The sequence below is a fragment of the Zalophus californianus genome, chromosome 11 (genome assembly GCF_009762305.2).
Source record: "Zalophus californianus isolate mZalCal1 chromosome 11, mZalCal1.pri.v2, whole genome shotgun sequence".
Taxonomy (NCBI): Eukaryota; Metazoa; Chordata; class Mammalia; order Carnivora; family Otariidae; genus Zalophus; species Zalophus californianus.
This window is the reverse complement of record NC_045605.1, coordinates 13959439-13981942: the sequence shown is the minus strand read 5'-3', so window position 1 is coordinate 13981942 and position 22504 is coordinate 13959439. Positions and strand designations below refer to the sequence as shown.

The window sequence follows — 22504 nt, the reverse complement described above, 5'->3', positions numbered from 1 at the left end:
TGTGGCGCAGTCGGTTGAGCATCCAACTCTTGACTTCAGCTCAGGTCATGATCTCAGGGTCATGATTCTCTTTCTCCCTCTGCCCCTCCCCCCCCCACACACATTCTCTCAAAAAGAAGAAAAAGAAAATAATGTAAAAGGTGCACTTCAAGAATCTGTTTCAGGGCTGCCTGAGTGGCTTCGTCGGTTGGGCAGCTGCCTTCAGCTCACATCATGGTCCCAGGGTCCTGGGATCGAGCCCCGCATCAGGCTCCCTGCTCAACGGGGAGCCTGCTTCTCCCTCTCCCTACTGCTCCACCTACGTGTGCTCTCTCTCTGCCAAATAAATAAAATCTTAAAAAAAAAAATCTATTAATAATCCATGGGACAGCTATTAGAAAAACAAAAAACAAACCACACATTCACAATGGCAATATAAAAAAACACAATACCCAGGAATAAATCCAAAGTGTGCAAAATCGTTGTAAAGCTTTACTGAAAAGTCAGGAAAAAGGAAAAAAGAAAAAGCATTTGGCGAGACAGTCCCATGTTCCTGAATACGAAGACTCAAGTCTAGGGGTGCCTGACTGGCTCAGTTGGCAGAGCACACAATTCTTGATCTTGGGGTTCTGAGTTCAAGCCCCACACTGGGTGTAGAGACCACTTAGGAAAAAAAAAAGTCTATAAACATGCTGATAATCTTCAAATTAACGTATAAATCCAATACAATCCCAGTAGAATCCCAATCAGGCTCCTTATAAAACTTGACAAGCTCAATCTCAATTCCAATCAAAGAGAAAACATGCAGAAATAAGCAGGAAAAATATCAGGAATGAAAGATAAAAAGATAACAAATGACAGATAAGCAACATGAGAAGATGCACAACATCAGTGACCATCAGGGAAGTGAGAATTACAAGCGCAGCGAGATATCGCTTCACACCCACTAGCATGGCTGCTACCAAACAAGCAGGAAAGAACAGGTGTTGGCGAGGATGTGGAGACACCAGACCCTTGTGCACCGCTGGTGGGGATGGAAGGGGGTGCAGCCGCCATGAAAAACAGTATGGTGGTTCCCTAAAAATTAAAAATAGAACTACCATATGACCCAGCAATTCCACCCAAAAGAACCAAAAGCAGGGATTCGAGCAGATATTTGTACACTCATGTTCACAGTAGCATTACTCATCATAGCAGAAGTGTGCAAACAGCCCAAATGTCCACAAACGAATAAACAAAATGCAGCACAGACATACACAAGAATTTTATTCCACCTTGAAAAGGAATGAGGTACTGACACAGGCTACAGCATGGATGAAGCCCACGGACATGATACTAAGTAAAATAAGCCAGACACAAAAGGACCAATACTGTGGGTCCACTGACACGATCTAGAATAGCTTAATAAACAGAGACGGAAAGTAGATCAGAGGTTACCTGGAGCTGGGGGGAGGGGACAGTGGGCACAGACTTTCAGTTTAGGAAGCTGAAAAGGTTCTGGAACTGGGTGGTGGGGATGCTTGCACAACACTGTGAATATTACTTCATGCCACTGAACTGTCTATCTAAAAATGGTTCAAACAGGACATTTTATGTTATGTATGTTTTACCTGGAAAAAAAAAACTTTAAAAAAGTATATATAATTTCAGTGTGATAAAAGAAAGAGTAAAGAAATTAAAAGACAGGAGACTGGAAGAAAATAATAGAAACAGTAGTATTAAGATTAATACACAGAAAAATCAGAGTTTCACCTTCTCCAAAATAAAAAAATAAGCGTCCCAGCAGACAAAATGGCAAAGGGCATAAATAAGCAAACGGCCAACAGATGGCCAGCTCAACTCAATGAACGATTTGAGAAATGCAAATTCAAACAATCGGGTATAATCTCCTGCCCCTGGATTGACAATTTTTTTGTACTGATCATTTTTGGGGGGTTAACAGTATTTTAACTGATCATATTTTTAAATGAACCACATTTACTGTTATTGGAGGGATTGTTAAACTGCAGTGGAAAGTAATTTGGGATTAACTAACAATATTTAAATTCTGCACATCTTTTAACGCATTGATTCAAATTCTAGAATTTTTTTCTCTAGACACGCATACAAAATCTCAGGCAACATGCTTAACCAAACTGAAGGAAACATCTGACCTCTCCTCACCTGGTGCCAAGTTCTCAGAGGCCAGAAACAGAAAGAAAACGTAAAGCCTGATTAGTACGTGTGAGAGGTGACAGGTCAAGGCTGGTGTCTGACCTGGATAGAGACCCTTCAAACCTGGGTTTTAATGCCAAGCGACAGACTGAGAAGATGGCCTTAGGCCTTCACGAATCTGGAAACTAGGAATGAGACCCTTGCATATTGCTGGGCCCATCAGGCTGCTCATTCCATGAAAAGAAGAACCTAGTGGAACGAGGAAGCATGTCACCGATCCAGGTCTAGGCAGGCAAAAGCAAATTCCATGAAAAATTAAAACCCCAAGACACATGCAGACATAGAGTCCAAATTGTGGTAAGAAAATCCCAAGTTGGAAAATTAATGTAAAAATTTAGTCCTAATGCCCACTGAAAAAATCCTTGGCACAAGCTGTCGTAAAGCCACTCAGCAACCTAGGAATAAAACAGAAAATAACTCTAGAGAAGATGGATTCACAAAACTCACAATAAATAATTAACAAGCCCCATGGGAAGACAGTTCATGGTAAAAGGGAATCGGCGCCAGTGAAGAGAAGCATTAGTAAACTTGGCACAGCAGACTGATCAAAAGAAGACGAAAATTAACTACATCTAAAATTACTGTAGGGATAAACAGAGTAGAATCCATAATGAAAGAACAGAACTCTTAAAAAAAAACAAAAAACCAGACATACTGAAAAGAACATAAGAGAACTTGTGGGAATTTGTAGAATCATTAAATTAGGGGAGGAAAGGGGGACGAAGAGAGACAGGAGTCCTCAAAGAAAGAAAGCACCCAAATCCTGAACTGAGGAAATAAAAATAAATACATACCTGATACGCTGCAGTGACATTATAGGACACCAAAGATAAAAATAAAATTATAAAAACAACCGGGGGGGGGAAGATTTACTACCCACAAAGGAACAACAAACGAGACCAAGAACATAGGTCTTTACATTAAGGAAAACCAGAAGATCATGGTACATAGTATTGGCCAAGGGCTGGTCAAATTCAACAGACAATTCTGTACTCAACTAAACTGTTATTCAGATTGAGACCAGACAAAAGTGCCTAGGGACACAGGAAGACGTAAACATACCTAGCATGCTTGATATAATGGGTATTTATAGAACCCTATATTGGAAAATGAGAGACTACATTCTTATCGAGAACACCTAGAACATTTACATAAACAGAATCACTTACTGAGCCAGAAAAGAGGTCTCAACTTGTAACAAAAAATGAATAAATAAAATTGGAAATTGGTAATAAAAAAAATACCCAAACTCTACCTACCTCATCCCCTTCAAACTATTATTTTAGAACAAAGATACTTAACAAAAGTTTAGAAAATCAAATCTGATAATATATGATCATGACCAGGTGGACTTTATCCCAGGACTGTAAGGTCAGTTTAACATTTGAAAATCAATCAGTATCACTGACCATATTAAGACCGAAATAGAAAAAAACCCCACATAAGCCTATCAATAGATGCAGAAAAAACATTTGGTAAAATCCAATATCCTTTCTGCTTTAGACTCTCAGAAAGCCAGGAATAGAAGGGAACTTCCTCACCCTGACAAAGGGCATTTACAAAAACCTACAGCTAACATCATATTCAATCCCTTAAGATCAGGAACAAAGCAAAAATGTCCATTGTCACCACTTCTATTATTAGAGGTTCTAGTCAGTGCAGTAAGGAAAGAAATAAAAATAAAAGGCATCCAGATTGGAAAGGAAGAAGTAAAAATGTCTTTTTCACAAAAGACATGATCACGTATGTAGGAAATCCTATGATAATCTACAAAAATATTAGAAATGACATACATGGGGCACCTGGGTGGCTCAGTCGGTTGAGCGTCAGACTCTTGATTTCGGCTCAGGTCATGATCTTGGGGTCATGGGGTTAAGCCCCCACCCCCACCCCGCTTTGGGCTCCATGCTCACCAGGGAGTCTGTTCTTTCCTTCTCCCTCTCCCTCCCCCCACTCCCCCAGCTCACCTGTGTGCCCAAGAGCACACTCTCTCTCTCTCTCTCTCAAATAAAATAAATAAAATAAATAAATCTTAAAAAAAAAAAACTGACACGTGAGTTTAGCAAGGCTGCCAGCTACAATATCACTATACAAAAACCAATTTTATTTCCATATAAAAGCAATTCCTATTGCTATTTATTTGAAATTTTAAAATATACCATTTACAGAAACATCAGAAATACACACTACTTAGGAATAAATCTAACAAAATACGGGCAAGACATGTACACTAAAAACTATAAAACATTTCTTAAAGAACCACCTAAATAAATGGAGACAGACCCTGCTCGGGGATTGAAAGGCTCCATATAATTTTAGGGGTCAATTCTCCCTAAACTGATTTATAGATGTGGTGCAATTCCAATCAAAATCTTAATAGGATTTTTTTTTGGTAGAAAATGACAAGCTGATTCTAAAATTCAGATGGAAATGCAAAGGACCTACAACTCTGGAAATGGAGAACAAAGCTGGAGGATTTACCCTAAATGATTTCAAGATTTATAATAAAGCTACAGTAATTAAGACAGTACGTACTATATTGGTGTTAAGGTAGACAGATCAGTGGAAGAAAGCAGAGAAACCAGAAGGAGACCCACACATAGGGTCAATTTGGAAAAAAAATCTAAACACCCTTCAATATAAGAGTGGTTAAATAAATCGGGATTTTTAAAAATTATGGCACATCTATACATGGAAAAGTGTGTAGCTGATAAAAGGCTAAGGTGGACCACACAATGACAGAAAAGAGCAACAATGTATATAGTACACACTTATGTGTAACAAACAAAACCATGTGTGTGGGGTGGGGTGTGTTTTCAAGGCCAGGAAGGAATTCACCAATTAACAGTAGTTACTCTTGCAATTGAAAGGGTAGAAGATGGCATGTTCCATTAAATTTTAATGACTTACGGTATTTTAAAAACTGCCGAAGAGTTCATGCTCCCTCACAGGCTGAGGGAGCGCCGGCCACCACTAGCAGGACCGTGAAGGCGGCCGGCACGAAGCCTGGCGTGCGGCTGGCCCATAACCAGTGACGGTTTCCTTCCTTCCACCCACCGCTTTACTTTTTACAAACACTGCAGCTATTTATTTATTAGGTGTGTGTACATTACGGTATTACTATACTGATTATATTTCTCACGTGGTTTCTCATTAGAAAAAAGGATCCAAAAGCAAAACAGCACACGTACATACAAACTTAAAAAACAAAGAGAAGATAGAAATTAATAGATGAGGCAAAATGTCGGGGCGCCTGAGTGGCTCAGTCAGGTAAGCGTCTGACTCTTGGTTTCGGCTCAGGTCATGATCTCATGTGTCATGGGAGCGAGCCCCCGAGGCAGGCTCCATGGGGGGGCTGCTTGAAGATTCTCTCCCTCTGCCCCTCCCCCCACGTGTCCTCTCACTCTCTCTGAAATAAATAAGTAAATCTTTGAAAAAAATAGATAAGGCAAATGTGGGTACCAGGGCAGATACTGGAAACAAAACAGAAACCACCATCCTATGAACTTATCCTACAAACACAACCGTGCATCCTCAGCACCGGGAATACTGTGCACAGTGCTGATGGATTTCTAATAAGAAAGATGTCATGAAACTGGAGGAGATCCAAGGAGACGCAGCTGAAGAGATCAAGAGAACAGGGAGTCGGCCACGTGGGGAGAAGCTAAAAGGATTGCGCACAGTTCTTCAGCAGGGATGGTGAGGCCACAGTTGCAGTCATTTTGAAGCTTGGCCAACACATTGAATGGTATGGATAAGAACAGAATAATTACACCTTGATCACAAAACCGTACAAGACCAGCAGAAGGGAAGACCCCAGAAGACACCTGGGCACTAGCTGGGGACAAGTGCAGGCAAATGGCCCACTGCGGTAGGAAGTAAACTTAGCACACACTTTAAGAGGCAAGTTGGCACGCGCTGCGCCTGTGACAAGGAGAACGGAGCAGGCACGCGGAACGGAGAACATGCATCACCGTCCCCGAGTGGGACACGATGGGGTCTTCAGTTGGGGATGCGCTGGCAACAGCTGCCGAGACCCCGTTAGCCTCCTCACCATCAACCTGGTTTCCTGACAAGCTGAGTGAGTCCGCTCCTCATCATCCAGAGAGCTCAGAGAGAAACTGAAAATACGAACGAATCCACAACTCAAAGTCAGGGACAGTTTGCCAAGGGAGACGGAATCCCTGCCAGTCTGTGTGGCCCCACTACAATCCCTCTTAGCACCAGCATCCACCGCGGACATGCTGAGGGGCTCTCAATATTGTCACTCTCAATAGCAGTCTGCAAAGAATAACAATGACACTTCCCCAGGGTGTCAAAAACAGATGCTGGTGTTGTGGGACCTGACCCAATGCAGCAGCTCCCGGGACCCTCGACCAGCAAGTTGGCCTAAGCTCAGACCCAAAGCATCAGGCAGCGCAACGGAAAAATGGACCCCGTTGTCCCCAACTGCTGTCCCCAACTCTATGCAGGGCAGGCTTCGAAAGGTGGCAAATGAAAGCTGACCTCCAGTGCCAGGCTCCCTGTGCCCATGAGAGGCAAAGCCAACGAGCCACATGCGTGCCGACTTACCAGGGCTTCCACTCCACAGGTAGTGGGGCCACAATGCCCTCCCGTGCTAGCCACATCAGCTCTGGTTCCTTGATGGGATCAATACCAATCTCTCTGGCGAATTCAAGAATCTCTGCAAGAGGAGGCAGGAGGATGAGAAAGGAAGAAAGTTGGGGATGTGCATGGAAAGAAGAAAAAAAATCACAACCAACCTTGTGCCATAATAAGAAATATACATGTTGGTCTTTGCCCCCAGTTCCTGTTACTATTTGGCCTTTGACCCAAGTTCCTGACCCAGAGCTCCGAAAGCCCCTGGAACTTCCTGAGTAACAGAAGCATCTTTTCTTCCAATGAGGTGACTCTGGGTGGGCTCCTGGATGGGGGCTGGTCCCCAAAGAGACCAAGCCATGATTAGAACCTTGGTACTTACAGCAGCACCTGGCTGGCTTAGCCGGTAGAGCATGCAACTCTTGATCTCGGGGTTGTGAGTTCAAGCCCCACTCTGGGTGTAGAAATTACTTAAAAATAAAATCTTGGAAAAAAGGGGGGAGGGGCCCACCTGGGTGGCTCAGTCAGTTAAGCATCTGCCTTGGGCTCAGGTCATGATCCACGGGGTCCCGGGACTGAGCCCCGTGTCAGCCCTGCTCAGCAGGGAACCGACTTCTCCCTCTGCCCCTCCCCCCGCTCGTGTGCTCGTGATAAATAAATAAATAAAATCAACCTTAAAAAAAATAGAAGACGATGCTTGGAACTTTCAGGCTCACTCCCATCCTCTGGAGTGGGGAGAGGGGCTGGAAAAGGAGTTAATGATCGATTATGACTTGGTAAAGAAGCTTCCATAAAAATCCCTAAACTATGGGGCTCAGAAAGCCTCTGGGTTGGTGAATACAACCACGTGCCGGGGGGGGATTGCATCTCGAGCCCGCAGAGACAGAAGCTCCTGCACTTGGGGCCCTCTCAGACCTCACCCTAAGTATCTCTTCATCTGGCTATTCATCTGTATCTGTTATGATATCCCTTATAAACTGGCACACAGAAGTTTTAAGTGTTTCCCTGAGTTCTGTGGCCTGTTCTAGCAAATTATCTAACCCAAAGAGGGGGGCATGAGACTCGGGTGTCTCGCTTGTTGGTCAGAAGTACCAGGGACAGGGGCACCCGGGTGGCTCAGTCGTTAAGCGTCTGCCTTCAGCTCAGGTCATGATCTCAGGGTCCTGGGATCGAGCCCGCATCGGGCTCCCTGCTCCGCGGGAAGCCTGCTTCTCCCTCTCCCACTCCCCCTGCTTGTGTTCCTTCTCTCACTGTGTCTCTCTGTCAAATAAATAAATATTAAAAAAAAAAAAAAAAAAAGACCAAGACATCAGTGTGGCAGGGGCCTGGGGAAGAAGCCCACCAGCCACAGCCAGAACCATCCTGAATGAGGGCAGCCTTACTGGGACACAGGCTCTCCCAAGATTTCCAAAATCTTGCTGCAAAAGTGCTCATCACCCAATCAACTAGCATGGACTGAACTAGAGAAGACGAAGCCCCTTGAGGACCCTACTGACACACAAACAGAGTCTAAACCATGGGGTAGGTGTTTGAATGGAGATATGCACTGTGTGCCACGGGAGCAGAGACAAAGCAGTGACTTCTTCTGCATGGGGCCAGGGGACATCTGAGCTGAGAAAGTGGGATGATACTTAAGCAGCCTTGTTCTCCACTCTGAACGCTCTCTCCCATGACATGAAGGTAGTTGTTTCTTTTCCAATTTTGCTATATATTATGGACTCTGAGACTTGCGTTATACTCCTTCAGAAAGCATTTAGAAAGCTCTTTCATCAGAGATCTGGAGGAACAGGGGAGATGTATGTACTGAGCTAAGAGCTAGCTTACTTACAGGGAAAAAGATAGATGAACTAACCACTGGAATATGTCACCAGAGCCCCCCAGGAATAATGAAATAAATACATCGATGCTTCAGATGACAATAGCCCAGGCCAGAAAGGCATCACCAGTTTGGGTCATCTCAGGGAAGAATGTGGAGGTTGACACACCTGGGGACTAGGGAAGAAAAAGCACTTTTTCAAAGGACCAGCTGGAATTTGGCTTGCCAGAGACTAACTTATTCGCAGATCTCACAAATATTTTTTGAGTGCTTCCTATGTGCTATGCATAAGAGAAATGGTCTCTGCCCTTATGGAGTCTATATTCTAGGAGAAGAAACCACCAGTAAAGAAGTAAACAGATAAATATACAAAGAATTAAAGTTTCTGATAAAGGTAATGAAGGAAGTAAATGAGGTATGAGATAGAAAACGTCAAGGTGAAGGGGGCACTCCTTTGGAAAGGGTCGAGGGAAACCTCTCAGAATGGAACACAACTGAAACCTGTAGGAGACAAGGGAGCTAGCCATGCAGAGCAGAGGAAAGAGCACTCAGGCAGAAGACCAGGTGCAAAGGGCCTGTGGCAAGTGGCTACACTGAATATAATAGAATATTACTAAAAGCAGAGCCCTGATATGATCTGTTTTACACTGTAAGAACACTCTGGTGCAAAGTGGACCATAAATAGGAAGGCTAACATGCGGGCCCTTTCCTGAGGACACCTGGCTGTGGGTCCTGGTTGCACCACTCAGCAGACCTGTGCATGAAGGGAAGTTAGCGCACCTTCCTGTGCCTCATTTCCTCATCTGTAAAATGGGAATGATAACACTACCTAACTCATGGAGCTGCTGCGAGGGTTGAAAAGCAAGTACGTGTAGGGCTCCTGGCTGGCTCAGCTGAAGAGCATGAACTCCTGATCTCAGGGTTTTGAGTTCAAGCCCCACGTTAGGTATAGAGATCACTTAAATAAGTTAAAAAAAAAAAAAAAAAAACCCTTAAAAAAGCAAAGGAAATACATGTAAAGTTCTTAGCACAGAGACTGGCACAGAGGAGCACTCAGTAAATTCTGTTATTATTGCTGTATCAAAACAAAACAAAACATTGCTTTAGTTTTCTTCTTAAGAAATTGGGTCACCCAGGGGCGCCTGGGTGGCTCAGTTGGTTAAGCGACTGCCTTCAGCTCAGGTCATGATCCTGGAGTCCCGGGATCGAGTCCCGCATCGGGCTCCCTGCTCAGCAGGGAGTCTGCTTCTCCCTCTGACCCTTCCCCCCCCCATGTGCTTTCTCTCTCTCTCATTCTAATAAATAAATAAAATCTTTAAAAAAAAAAAAGAAAGAAAGAAATTGGGTCACCCAGGCGCCTGGGTGGCTCAGTTGGTTAAGCGACTGCCTTCGGCTCAGGTCATGATCCTGGAGTCCCAGGATCGAGTCCCGCATCGGGCTCCCTGCTCAGCAGGGAGTCTGCTTCTCCCTCTGACCCTCTTCCCTCTCGTGCTCTCTATCTCTCTCTCTCTCTAATAAATAAATAAAATCTTAAAAAAAAAAAAGAAATTGGGTCACCCTTGGCTTCAGGACACACTGTATTTCATGGTATCCCCTATTATATTTTCTTTCTTTTTTTTAAGACAGACTTCACTTTTAAAATATGTATTTATTCATTTATTTACTCATTCATTCATTCATTTATTTATTTTAAGGTTTTATTTTTAAGTAATCTCTACACCCAATGTGAGGCTCGAACTCACAACCCTGAGATCAAGAGTCGCATGCTCTACCGACCGAGTCAACCAGGCACCCCTATATTTTCATTTAAAATCAATCATTGATCAGGGCGCCTGCGTGGCTCAGTCGATCAAGTGTCTGCCTTTAGCTCAGGTCGTGATCCCAGGGTCCTGGGATAGAGCCCCACACCAGCCTACTTGCTCAGTGGGGAGTCTGCTTCTCCCTCTCCCCATGCTCGTTCTCTCTCTAATAAATAAATAAAAATAAATAACAATTTAAAAATTAAATTAATCACTGATCCAACCCAAGGTCAGCAAACTTTTTCTGTAACGGGCCAGACAGGAAATATTTTAGGCTTTGTGGGTGATAGGGCTCCTGTCACAACCACTCAACACTGCCCTTGTGCCATGAAAGCAGCCACAGACAATACATAAGCAAATAAGCATGGCTATTTTCTAATAAAACTTTATTTACAAGAAGGCAACAGGCCAGGTTAGGTCCATAGATTACAGTATTCCAACCCCTGATCTAACCAAATATACGGAGAGGCCCTGCACACGCAGCGTACTTCGTATTAGAAGGACAAAGCTCAATCAGAGATAATTCCTGCCCTCGAAGAACTATTACAGGGCACCCCAGACTTCTTACCTTGCTCACTGGGGATGTAGGTCTCATCATAATCTTCCTCCAGAACCAGCTGGTCTCCTATGCGGATGGGTCTTCCCGCCATGATTGGTCTGGGCTCGAACACCTAGGTCCCAAAGACCTGCACCCAAAGAGAACATCAGTGACCCAGCTTAAAAGGGGAAAAACTGGAGCTGCGTCCTGGAGCACCTGGATCAGACCAGACCATGCAAGCCAACTTAGTCGGGGATTTTCCAACTCCAGGGACAGCGAAGGGTGGGACCAATGGCTCAGAACTCAGGCCTTCTAGGCTCTGCACCTGGGAAAGTTCCTTGAGACACACCTCCCAAAGGCTTGCTGAACACTCGGTGGGTCACAAAAGATCTGGAAACCCAGCCCTCTCAAGAGTTTGACTTCATACCCGCCCCCAACACAGGAGAAATAATTCACAGTATAGGACCCCCAGCTAGAAAACCCTAGTGAAACACCAAAGGAACTAGCAACACCCCTCCCATATACCAATGTATCCCAGTGTGGTCACACCGTCTCAACACACATCCCTATTTGCATTCAGCAATGCCCTCAGGGAGCTTACGATCTAGTGGAAGTAGCAAACACAACTTCAACAGTAGAAGGCAGAAGGGGAATAAAACCATCTTGCTCTTGGAGGTACTGAGAGAGAAGGAACATTCCCGCTGAAGGGAGGAAGGCAGGCTTTTTCAAGGGGCTGGGGACCAGAGGCAGTCAAGAGTCGTGTAAGTGGAGGAGGTGTTCTAGGCAAGGGGGCGTCGGGGTGCAGACGAGCGGTTCTGGAGTGCTGGACACCAGCAGGCACAGCAGGGGCTAGGGTGGAAAGCCAGGTCGCGGCAGAGAGCCGTGCAGACCATGCGAAAGAGTCTCGCCTCTCCCCTGTGGCAGAGGGGAGCCACTGAGGGCTTTGGTGAAAGAAAGTGGCACAGAGTGGCCTTTTTCTAGGATGAGAAGGCTGGCAGGAGGGGCATGGCAGGACCGGGGGAATGAGACTGGTGTCGGGAAAACCACGGAGGAGGCCGCCATCCAGGGGAAAGACAACAAGGCCTTAAACAAGGGCAGAAGCAGAGAGAAGGCAGAAGGGACAGATGCCGCAACGGCAGGTTTAACAGGATCAGGAAGGAGGACGGGGGTGGTAAGTTTCCAACTGGAAACCAAGGTTTGTAGCTCCAGGGATGGGACAGCGTCGAATTGTTCAACGGACAAGCTGGCCCCGTTCTAGAATTACTCCTCCCTTCCAATCCCTCCTCCTATAACTACCTCAGGACCCCAGGTCACAACTCTTCCCTACGGCAGCTCCCACACTGAAGCTCCCGATGATGCAGAGACGAGTCACCCTGTAAAGTGGCTGTGGTGTATGGCACTGCTGGGAGTGCTGTCGCCACCCTGATGTGACCGACAGGAGCCTAGAGAAGGAGGGCCTGACCTCTTCAGAAGTTGACACTGTTCCACCGGGAGCAGCGAGCACAACGCAGCCCTCTCATAGCTGGGGCAGGGAGTAGCAAGACCCTGTCACCCAAAAGAAGGTCAGGATGCGTCCTCTAATGAGTGCTCATGGGCCCGATCTGGTGGCTCTGAATCTGTCCCCAGACCCCTAGAGAGGGACCCCTGATAAACAGCACAGGATATAGGAGGGACCATTACTATGGTCCTCTCTGTACCCTGACAGCTGACAGATGAGCAAGGAAGGTATCTCGCCTTAGGACTCATGAGAGATGGCTGCCTCTGTCAGCCCACTGCAGCCAAGGGAGTCAGGCTCTGCCCCCCTCTCATTCCCACTGTGACACCTCCAAGCACTAACTTCGTGCCTCAGGAAGACAGGCTAATGGAAGAAGCATTCTCGTCTGCAGTACATCAACCCAAGTGGAGATCTGCTTCCTACCCAAAGAACCCATAACACCCTGTGCAAGTAATGTTCCCTCCACACACAGAGAGAAGTGGGGTCACCGACTCTGGAAAAGCAGAGCAGAAAGGTACCAGAAACCAGGGTGGTTGATGTGGCTTAAGGAGCCACCGGAATCTTGAATTCTCTGAGTTAGGGAGGAGAGGGAAAGGGAAAGGATCTCTGGGGACATCAGGCTAGCCACCATTCAGTCCAACAGGGCAGTGATCTATTACAAGGCACTGTATCAGCCATCTCAGATCATTTGAGAAATCCCACATTTGAGAGATGTCACATATCCCTAGACATATCTCACCTCGGGAAAGCATGGGGCAAGTAAAATCTCTTTGTGGCAGAATACCTACTTAGCTATATTTAAAGGTCAGGAAAAACCAGGAAAATCTAAATTCACGGATCATTCCAATATCAAACAAATCTTCCGTCAGAAAAAAATGAAGATGTGGGTGGGCTATGTTCTACCTCCTCCCTTTGCCTTAAGAAAGGATGTGGGTAAGGGCAGGACCCAAAGGACAGGGGCTGTAGGAATGAGGAAGTTGGTGGGAAGAGAAATCCTATGCCTCTAACGGCTACTAGAGATCATTTATCCATTCGAGAATATTTACGGAGCACCTATTAAGTTTACTTCTTGCTGGCACTAGAGATGTGATGAGGAGTAAAAACACCTGCAAGTGAACAGAACGTACTCACGCACACATATGCATAATGCGAGTTCCCTGCGTCTGGATTTCCTCCCCTCTGCTGGACCAGTTACAGAGAAGGTACAGCAGGGACAAGCGCACTTACTGAAGAAGGCACTGGGCAGAAGGTGGGAGAAAGGAGAGGTGATTATGTAGTGGCAACTGAGCACAGGCCTGGGAACATTCTTGCCTCTGAATCCCAGCTCTGCCACTTACCAGCAGGGCAAGCTGCCTCAGTTTTCTCATCTGTAAAATGGAGATAACAAGGGCTATCCCAAAGGGTTGTGAGAATCAAATTATGTCATACACGGGGGACACCCGGGTGGTTCAGTCAGGCCTCTGACTCTTGATTTCGGCTCAGGTCACGATCTCAGGGTCACGAGATCGAGCCCCATATCTGGCTCCACACTCAGCTGGGAGTCTGCTTGAGATTTTCTCTCTCCCTCTGCCCCTCCCCCGCTCATACTCACTCTTGCACTGGCTCTCTCTCTAGAAAAAATAAATCTTTAAAAAAATAAAAATAAGGGGCGCCTGGGGGGCTCAGTCGTTAAGCGTCTGCCTTCGGCTCAGGTCATGGTCCCAGGGTCCTGGGATCGAGCCCCGCGTCGGACTCCCTGCTCCACAGGAAGCCTGCTTCTCCCTCTCCCACTCCCCCTGCTTGTGTTCCCTCTCTCGCTGTGTCTCTCTCTATCAGATAAATAAAAAGATCTTTAAAAAAATAATAAGAATAAATTATTCAATACATGTAAAATACTTAAAACATAGTAAGCTCTCAATAAATGTGAGTTGCTGTTATTACTGTAACTATATATATATATATATATATATATATTTGAAAGCCCTATTCTACCTTGTTCCAGAGGACAGATCGAGTACCAGGGAATGTAAGTGAAGGCCTTTCCAACATTCAATGACCATTTATTGAACACCTACCATGGGCTGGCACTGTGCTAACTGTTAGGGCTACAAGCCTGATTACACAAGGTCCTGAACTCCAGCTGAGCCTCACTAAGAAGCCAAACACATAAAGACATGGTTGTAGAATGTGTGAAGCACCTTAAGCAACAGGAGGTACAACAGGAAACCAAGGTAGGGACGACTAACCTTATTTTGGAAGATCAGGGAAAGCATCAGAGTAAAGAATCAATGAGAGGGCTCTTCAAGAATAAGCAGGAGCTCACCAGGATAAGGGAATAGAAGGCAGAAGAAACAGCATGCACAAAGGCAAAGAGGCAGGAAGAACACGGTGGGTGCAGAGAATTCATTATGACAGCAAAAGTTTATATTCACTGAACACTTCCTATGTTCCAAGAACGGTCCTAATGCTGTATATACATCATCTCACCTCGCCCTCTCCAAGAGGTAGAAAATATTTTCCCGGTTTTTCAAATAAGGAAAGTGAGGCTCAACAAGGTTAAATAAAAAAGAACAACTTGCCCAAGGCTTCACAGATAGCAAAGGGCACAGCATAACACGCATGCTGCCCCCACGTCTCTCTGACCCCAAAGCCTGAGGTCTTAAGCCCTCTGACCCGATCAGAACGCAAGGGACAATGGGAGAAGCGGCAGGAGAGAGATCTACCGTGGAAGGCCAGGAGCACACTACAAAGGGCCTGGGAGGATTTAGGTTGTATCCTGTGTGTGATGAGGAGCCAGCACAGGATTTCACAAAGGAGACTGGCATGATCAGATCTGCAGTTTACCAAGATATTCTGACAGCGGGCTAAGAACTAATTAATTTCAGGAGGGCAAGAACAGAAGCAGAGCGACCCCTTAGGAAGCTTTCCTGAAAGCACAGGCAAGAAATTATGAACTAAGCCAGTGGCTGTGAGAAAGGAAGGACCAGATGCGTAGGGTATTAGGAGGCCGAATAACAGGACTTGAAGTCTGCAGCAAGCGAAGAACAGGGAGGAGGGAAATCAGGGCACTTAGACCAGTATAGGATTATCTGTTGGCTTCTATGCCTTACCCAATAGCCCCACCTAGCACACTCCGTAGAATGTAAGAAATGCCCAGCAAATGTTTGCTGCGTATATCCTATGAATGAATTCCAGGTGCAGACCTGGCTGGGTGAACGGTGAAGTCCTTCACTGACACTGGAACTACAAGAGGAGGCACAGATCTGGGGGGCTAGGATGGTGGGGGAGGCATGCAGCTGGAGATGATCAGTAAGCAGGTCCGAGCTCAGGAAAGGGGTGTGAGGAGCTCACCGCAGTTAAATAGATGGTCAATGAACTTGCGGGGGAAATCACCCAGTTGCGGCCTATGGTGAGCAGAAAAGACAGGCCTGCGAAGAGTTAGGAGACCCGGGAGCGAGGAGTCGTGGAAGCCAAGTGAAGGCTGCCATTCCAGGTGGAGGAGGGAGATTTTTTTAATCAGTACAAGTAAAGGAAGGGAAAAACAAACCTCCAAAACTTCCTGACTTCCCCAGCTGGCCCAAAGACGGCAGAAGGTCGGGCTAGCCCTGGATTCGGGCACGGGGGAAGCCTCCCCACGAGAGAGGTATTCCAGCGAGGTTCGGAGGCCGGGCCTCACACTCCAACCATGGACAGGACAAGTAAACGGACGCCCCAGCAAGCTCACACGCTGTCACTCGCGCTCGGGGTCGCCGCTCGCTCCCCGCCGCCACCCCAGCCCAGCCTAGCGCCCCTTCCGCCACTCGGAGAGATTCTGGATGGATGCACCCTAGTCCGGCCGCTCCTTCCCAACCTCTCCCTCCAGTTCCCGCCCACACTCGTGCTCCTCCCGCCCGCGGACACACAAGTGTGTCCCAACTCTCCCGCTTCCCTCCTTCCCCCGCCACCCGACCGCTCCCTGGAGGATCGGTCCTCACCTGTCCCCCGCCCCGGGAAGCACTGGGCCACCGCGCCCGGCTCTGCGCAGCTTCCCCAGCACCACCCCGGCTCCCCGCTTCCAGGGACGCCGGGGTGTTGCCCTGCAGCGGCCAACAACCACTTCCGGAAAGGGTACCAACCTAGCAACTGAGAGTCCCGCCTCTACACGGAGCCAATAGGTCGCTGAACGAGGGCCGTGGCACTGGATTGGTTAGAGTCCCGTCGGGTCACGGAGAAATTATGCACGTTTCCCGTTGCACGATGGGAGTTGTAGTCCAAGATAGTTGGAGTCGTAAGAGAGCTCCGAATTTGGTTTGGAGAGGAATTTCTTCCCCGAGCAGGAAAGAGTCATTCACAGTATTTATGGTAACGCGAATTAATTAAGGCAATCTATTCGTCATTATTGTTTAAGTAGTGTGATTAATATCAGGTGAATAAGACACTGATCATCAATAACCTGTTGAGTCTCTAATAAACAGGTTAAGGGGAGACCACCTCCCCCACCCCCGCAGAAAACGCTTCCGTGTGCTCAGATGAGATCGGTGAGCCCTTAACCAGGATTTAAGAGCTGTGGTTTCCGTTGTTTACCTTTTCACCCAGAGCGCAGGGCTCAGTTTGAATGTCTGCAACATTGGGGATGATAACATCTCTCATAAGTATTTCAAAGAGTCTGTTTAGGAAGAAAAAAGTGATAGGGGTTCCTGGCTGGCTGGGGGCGAGGGGGAGTGGGTGGGGAATGCCTGCGACTCTTGATTTTGGAGTCGTGAGTTAGGGCCCCACGCTGGGTGTAGAGATGACTTAAATTCTGAAGAAGAAGAAGAAAGTGACACAATGTGTAGCCCCCTCCACAGCTCTGTCTGGCAAAAGGGTTGCTATTAATATAATCCGAAAGAGCTTAAGTTTGCTTAGGTGGAGGGCAAATCTTTTCCCTCAAATGTCTTCAATCTCCTAGAGAAGTTAATGGGGGCAAAGAAGTTAAGAGGGCCATTACACCAGTGGGAAACTGGGGCCGGGGGGGGGGGGGGGGGCACAGAAAAGTGAACTTTCCAGTTGGAGAGAGTGAAGCACCTAGAGCAGATCCTGACAGTTCTGTTGTGGAAATGGATCTGACTCTTACCAACTCCTGGCTCCTACCAACTCCTACCAACTCCTAAAACCACTAGGCCCTGGTCCCAGAATGCGGAACTCAGGTCGTTGTCCCTGTAGATCCCAAGTCAGACATCCAGATGTATTCTTCTTGTTTAACTTCAGCTCTTTCTGTGGCAGCTCTGCCTCTACTTCCTTTATTCTGCCGGCAGATGACAAATCATTGCTCCCCTTCCTCTCCACACTCCTTAAAAGTCTCCCCGAGGGGCAAGAGGGACAGACTGGGATAGGACTCTGAGGGCTCACCCCCTCATCCACCACAGACCTTATACAAAACATGATCCAAAAAAACTATTGGTAGGTTTGGTCTCTATGTCCCAGAACTTGTAATCAATCTGGTTGACTGTAATTGCCATCAAAATTCTTAACTTTTATTCCTTAACATGGGTCCCTTTCTATCTCATGGGGAGAGCTAATAAAATCAGGGTCACCAAGGGATTAATGGGATTACCCCCCCACAGATAAACAGTTTGCATTTTATCAGGTTTCCCTATAGGTTTGTTCTTCGAAATGCAAACCAATTTATAAAATGCTCTTAGGTAGGGCGCCTGGGTGGCTCAGTTGGTTAAGCGACTGCCTTCGGCTCAGGTCATGATCCTGGAGTCCCGGGATCGAGTCCCACATCAGGCTTCCTGCTCAGCAGGGAGTCTGCTTCTCCCTCTGACCCTCTTCCCTCTCGTGCTTTCTATCTCTCACTCTCTCTCTCTCTCAAATAAATAAATAAAATCTTTAAAAAAAAAATAAAAAAAATAAAAAATAAAAAAAAAATAAAATGCTCTTAGGTAAACACAATCAAGAAAGCAAATCTTTGGGGGAAAATAACAAAAATGACACACCAATTGATATGCCAGTAATATACCCAATGAGTGAGGAAGAGAGATAGAGAATTTTATCCATTGTAGGTTAGCTTCTGCACTCAAATATGTGGGAGGAAGAAAACAAAATAGGTCCCAAAATTTATGCCATACCCCCAAGTCAGAAATTCACTGTTAGAACATTTTCTCCTCTTTTCATACTGTTTACTTGTAATATACAGAAAATCACCCACATAATAAGAAAGAAAAACCCTTGTTAACCCTACGATTTTTTTAAGGATATAAAGATGTGAAATGTGCCCTCTACTCTTTCAATCCACCATATTTAAAATTGGAAACTGCCCTTCTACATCTCTTCTCTGCTTTATTTTCCCCCATAGTGTATATCACCATCTGAAACACTGTATATTTTTTTATTTATTTTTTTTTTTTTTTACTATCTGTCTCCCTGTGGAAGATGTGAATTGCATGAGGACAGGAATTTTGTCCATTTTATTTATTGCTGTATCCACAGTGCCTAAAACAATGCTTAGCATGTAGCAGGTTTTCAATACACACTTGCTGAATGAATAAATAAGCCAATTGAAGGAAGGAATTTCACACTTCGGAAGAAATCACTGTTGACATTTTGGTTTCTATCTTCTAGACTTTTTAATGTTTATGCAAATGTAAATTTATATGCAGGCATATATATGCACACATGCATCTTTTTTAATTTTTGCAGAAATGAGATCATAACGTACATATTGTTCTACAATGTGCTTTTTCACTTAACATCTTTCAAGGTGAGTTCATAATGAGTTACTCCATTCTTTATAATGGTGAAGTAGGATTCCATTAAATCAATGTCTCCTTCCCCTACAGATAATCATTCATTTTGTTCCCAAAGTTTCGGTATTAAGTACATGCTGAATACATTGTATTCATTGGATAGGATCTTAGAAGTGACATTGCTCAAAGAGTTTACATTTTTTTACGTTCTAATAGACATTGACAAATTTCTCTCTAAAAACAGAACAATTTTAGCCCAACCAACACTTCCACCAACACCAAAAATTTCCGGTGTGAGAGACGATCAATCAGTAATGGTATCTAAATGTTGTTGTGAATGCATTCTTTCACTATTAATGAAGTTGAACTTTTTCCCAAATGTTTGTTGGCCATTTGAATTTCTTCTGTTAATTATCGATTCACATTCTTTGTTCATGTTTCAGCCATGTTGGTTGGGGATTTTATTGACTTGTAGATGCTCTTTGTATACTACAGACATTAACCCTTTATGAACTTTATGTCTCTTTATTATGTGACAAATGTCTCCTACTCTGTGACTTATCTTTTAACTTTGTAAATGTCATTTTTCATTTTGTAAATGTTGTAGTGATAATAACGCTAATAGCTAAAATTTACTGAGCATTTATAGTATGCCGGACACCATTTTAAGCGCTTTATATGGGTTATCTCATTTAAATCTTACATGACAAGGTATGTACTACTGTTATCCCCATTTTACAAATTGAGACCTACAAAGGGTAAGGAACTAGCCTGGGGTCTCCCAGGTTCTAAGTGGAAGAACCAGACTTTGAATACCAGAAGTGATTCTACAGAAGTTTTAAAAATTCAAGTAGTCAAACCTGCCCATTAAAAAAAAACAAAAAACAAGAACTCTGAGTTTTGTTAGAGAGAACTTCTTTTAACATAAGAATATTAACTATTCCTCTATTTTTTTCTGTAGTTTTATTTTTCATGTTAAACCCTTTGATATATCTGAAATTTATTTTTACGTGAGATAGAGATTTCATTTTCTTTCCTTCCAAATGGATAGCCAATTGTCCCAAAAACAGTTATCAAAAGATATATCAATTTCTTTTTGATATGAGTGTCATCTTTTTTTGTATGATCTAAGTACTTTTTATTTTTTTATTTTATTTTTCTATTTTCTTTTTTTATATAATACCCAGTGCTCATTACATCATGTGCCCTCCTTAATGCCCATCACCCAGTTACCTCCATCTCCCCACCCCTCTCCCCGTCCGGCATCCCTGTTTGTTTCCTATGATTAAGAGTCTGTTAGGGGGCACCTGGGTGACTCAGTGGGTTAAGTGTCTCCTTAGGCTCAGGTCATGATCCCGGGGTCCTGGGATTGAGCCCCGAGTCAGGTTCCCTGCTCAGTCAGGAGCCTGCTTCTCCCTCTCCCTCTGCCTGCAACCCCCCTGCTTATGCTCTCTCTCTCTCTAATAAATAAAATAAAATCTTTTTTCAAAAAAGTCTTTTGGCGTTGTCTCCCTCTCTGATTTTGTCTTGTTTAATTTTTTCCTCTCTTCCCCTATGATCCTCTGTTTTGTTTCTTAAATTCCACATATCAGTGAGATCGTATGCTAATGGTCTTTCTCTGATTGACTTATTTCGCTTAGCATCATACCTTCTAGATCCACCCACATCGTTACAAATGGCAAGATTTCTTTTTTTTTTTTTGATGGCTGAGTAGCGTCAATGTCATCTTTATCATATACAGAATTTCCCATGCATACATTGATCTATTGATTTTTTAAAATCGATTTTTATTTTTAAACTTGTGTCTAATCACCTTGTTGGTTAGGATTTTCTACTCATATCATATCTGCAAGTAAGCATTCCTTTGCTTTCTGATATATTTTGTAATTGCTCCATGCATTTATTAGCTAATATTAATGCCACAAAGAGGGAACAAAATCTCACAAACACTCTATACAGTTTTACAAGACACACTGCAGGGGAAAATGTGACTTAGAAAGATTGACAGTATCTTCGGGTCTTGGTGGACGTGTTCCTGGGGGGGAATGGACCTCTAATTCCTGGTGGAGAGGGTCTCATTCCTGGGGGGGGGGGGCATGCCTTGAGTGGGGCATCCTTCGAGCATGGGGGACCCAACTGGTGGGCCCATGGGCGGTCTCATACCAAGTAGAGGGGCCATAAGGTCTGGAGGTGGTGTTGCTCGGCTCTCAGAAGTGGGTGGGATCACCCATCTAGACGGGTATTGAGTTGGGGCTCCAGCATTGCTGGCAGGAGCCGCAACTGCACAGATGATATAGCACCTCTTCCCTGAAGCCCCCCAACCCCTCGGACAGGGCCTGCTAACCCAACAGGAGCCTGGGGAATTGGAACAGCCGCTGGCGCCCCAGGGCCTCCTGCAGCTCCAACAAGTGGTACCCAAGCAATGCCAGTATCTTTGGGGGGTGGTCCCCTCACAGTCATGGAAACCACGTTCTCCCCATGTAGCCACACCAGACCCCAAACTCGCTTTTCTTCATGGTCTGGCTGCTTCAGATTCTTGGGCTTGGTCTTCCTGAATTCATCACAATCACAGAGGATCAAGTTCATATGCTTGCCGAAAGCCTTAAAGGTTTCAATGAATGTGCCACTGGCTTGGTCAGTAGAGCTCGTGACTCCTGATCTCGGGTTGTAAGTTCGAGCCCCATGTTGGCTGCAGAAATTACTTTAAAAAAAATCTTGGCAATGAAGATTTGGCCATTTTGCAGGATACCTCTCATTCTATAGTCAATGGGCTGCAGCATCTCGCTGTTCTTTCCCACAGTCATGGTTGCCGTTCCATCAAATCCAAGGTGTGCAACAAGGCTTCAGGATCCTTAAGACCTGAGGGAAGGCTCCATATAAAGGTATGATGCAGATTCTCTTACCAACAGTGCAAACTTGGGGCAGAAGCTTCAAATGGTAGATGGAGCCTGGTTTTTTCCTTGGAAATCAGCTACCTGGATATTCCAATCCTGCTTTCACCACCTCTTGGTGTCTCAGCTAAGAATGCCTGTCTTGGTTCTGCCTGGAAATCCTCCCCAGGTACTTGCTGCTGCTGACATCGCCTTGGGTACGACTGACACTTTTGGTGGCTCAGCGAGACTGTCCTACGTTTGACTTAGACTTCCACCTCTGGTACATGCTGTTCTGTAGTCCGTCTCCGGTGTAAGCGGTCTCTGGCCAGCTCCATCACTCTCCTTGGCCGCACCTCAGAACAGACCGTCAGGCATCTCTGGCGACCACTCACTCCACTCTGCTTGCTTTCTAGTATTTATAGCACTTGTTTCATGTTCTCAGCCTACTCAATTAGCTAGGCTGATCTAAACTCTGTGGGAGGGGCGCCTAGCTGGCTCAGCAGTG

The 22504-nt window shown here is 45.3% G+C and overlaps 1 protein-coding gene and 2 pseudogenes across 19 annotated transcripts in view; all 3 read right to left on the bottom strand.

Moving 5' to 3' along the window:
* CEP164 (centrosomal protein 164) overlaps positions 1 to 16513 on the bottom strand; it is a 62190-nt gene extending 45677 nt beyond the window's left edge. For 16 of the 19 annotated variants that reach the window (XR_003517463.2, XR_003517464.2, XR_003517462.2 and 13 more), the window contains exons 1-3: positions 16394 to 16513; positions 10976 to 11093; positions 6766 to 6877 (exon numbers count right to left, since the gene is read on the bottom strand). Coding sequence is in view for 13 of the 19 variants with exons in the window: in XM_027579724.2 (XP_027435525.2) it covers positions 6766 to 6877; positions 10976 to 11057 (194 nt within the window). In the remaining 6 variants the exon portion in view is untranslated. Of the gene's footprint in view, positions 1 to 6765; positions 6878 to 10975; positions 11094 to 15966; positions 16179 to 16393 lie in introns of those variants that run through there. The other 3 variants (XM_027579725.2, XM_027579740.2, XM_027579741.2) reach the window with 3 other exon arrangements.
* Positions 16514 to 21087: 4574 nt separating this feature from the next.
* On the bottom strand, positions 21088 to 21930 carry LOC113914793 (annotated as a pseudogene).
* Positions 21931 to 22068: 138 nt separating this feature from the next.
* Positions 22069 to 22334, bottom strand: LOC113914792 (annotated as a pseudogene).
* Positions 22335 to 22504: the final 170 nt, after the last annotated feature.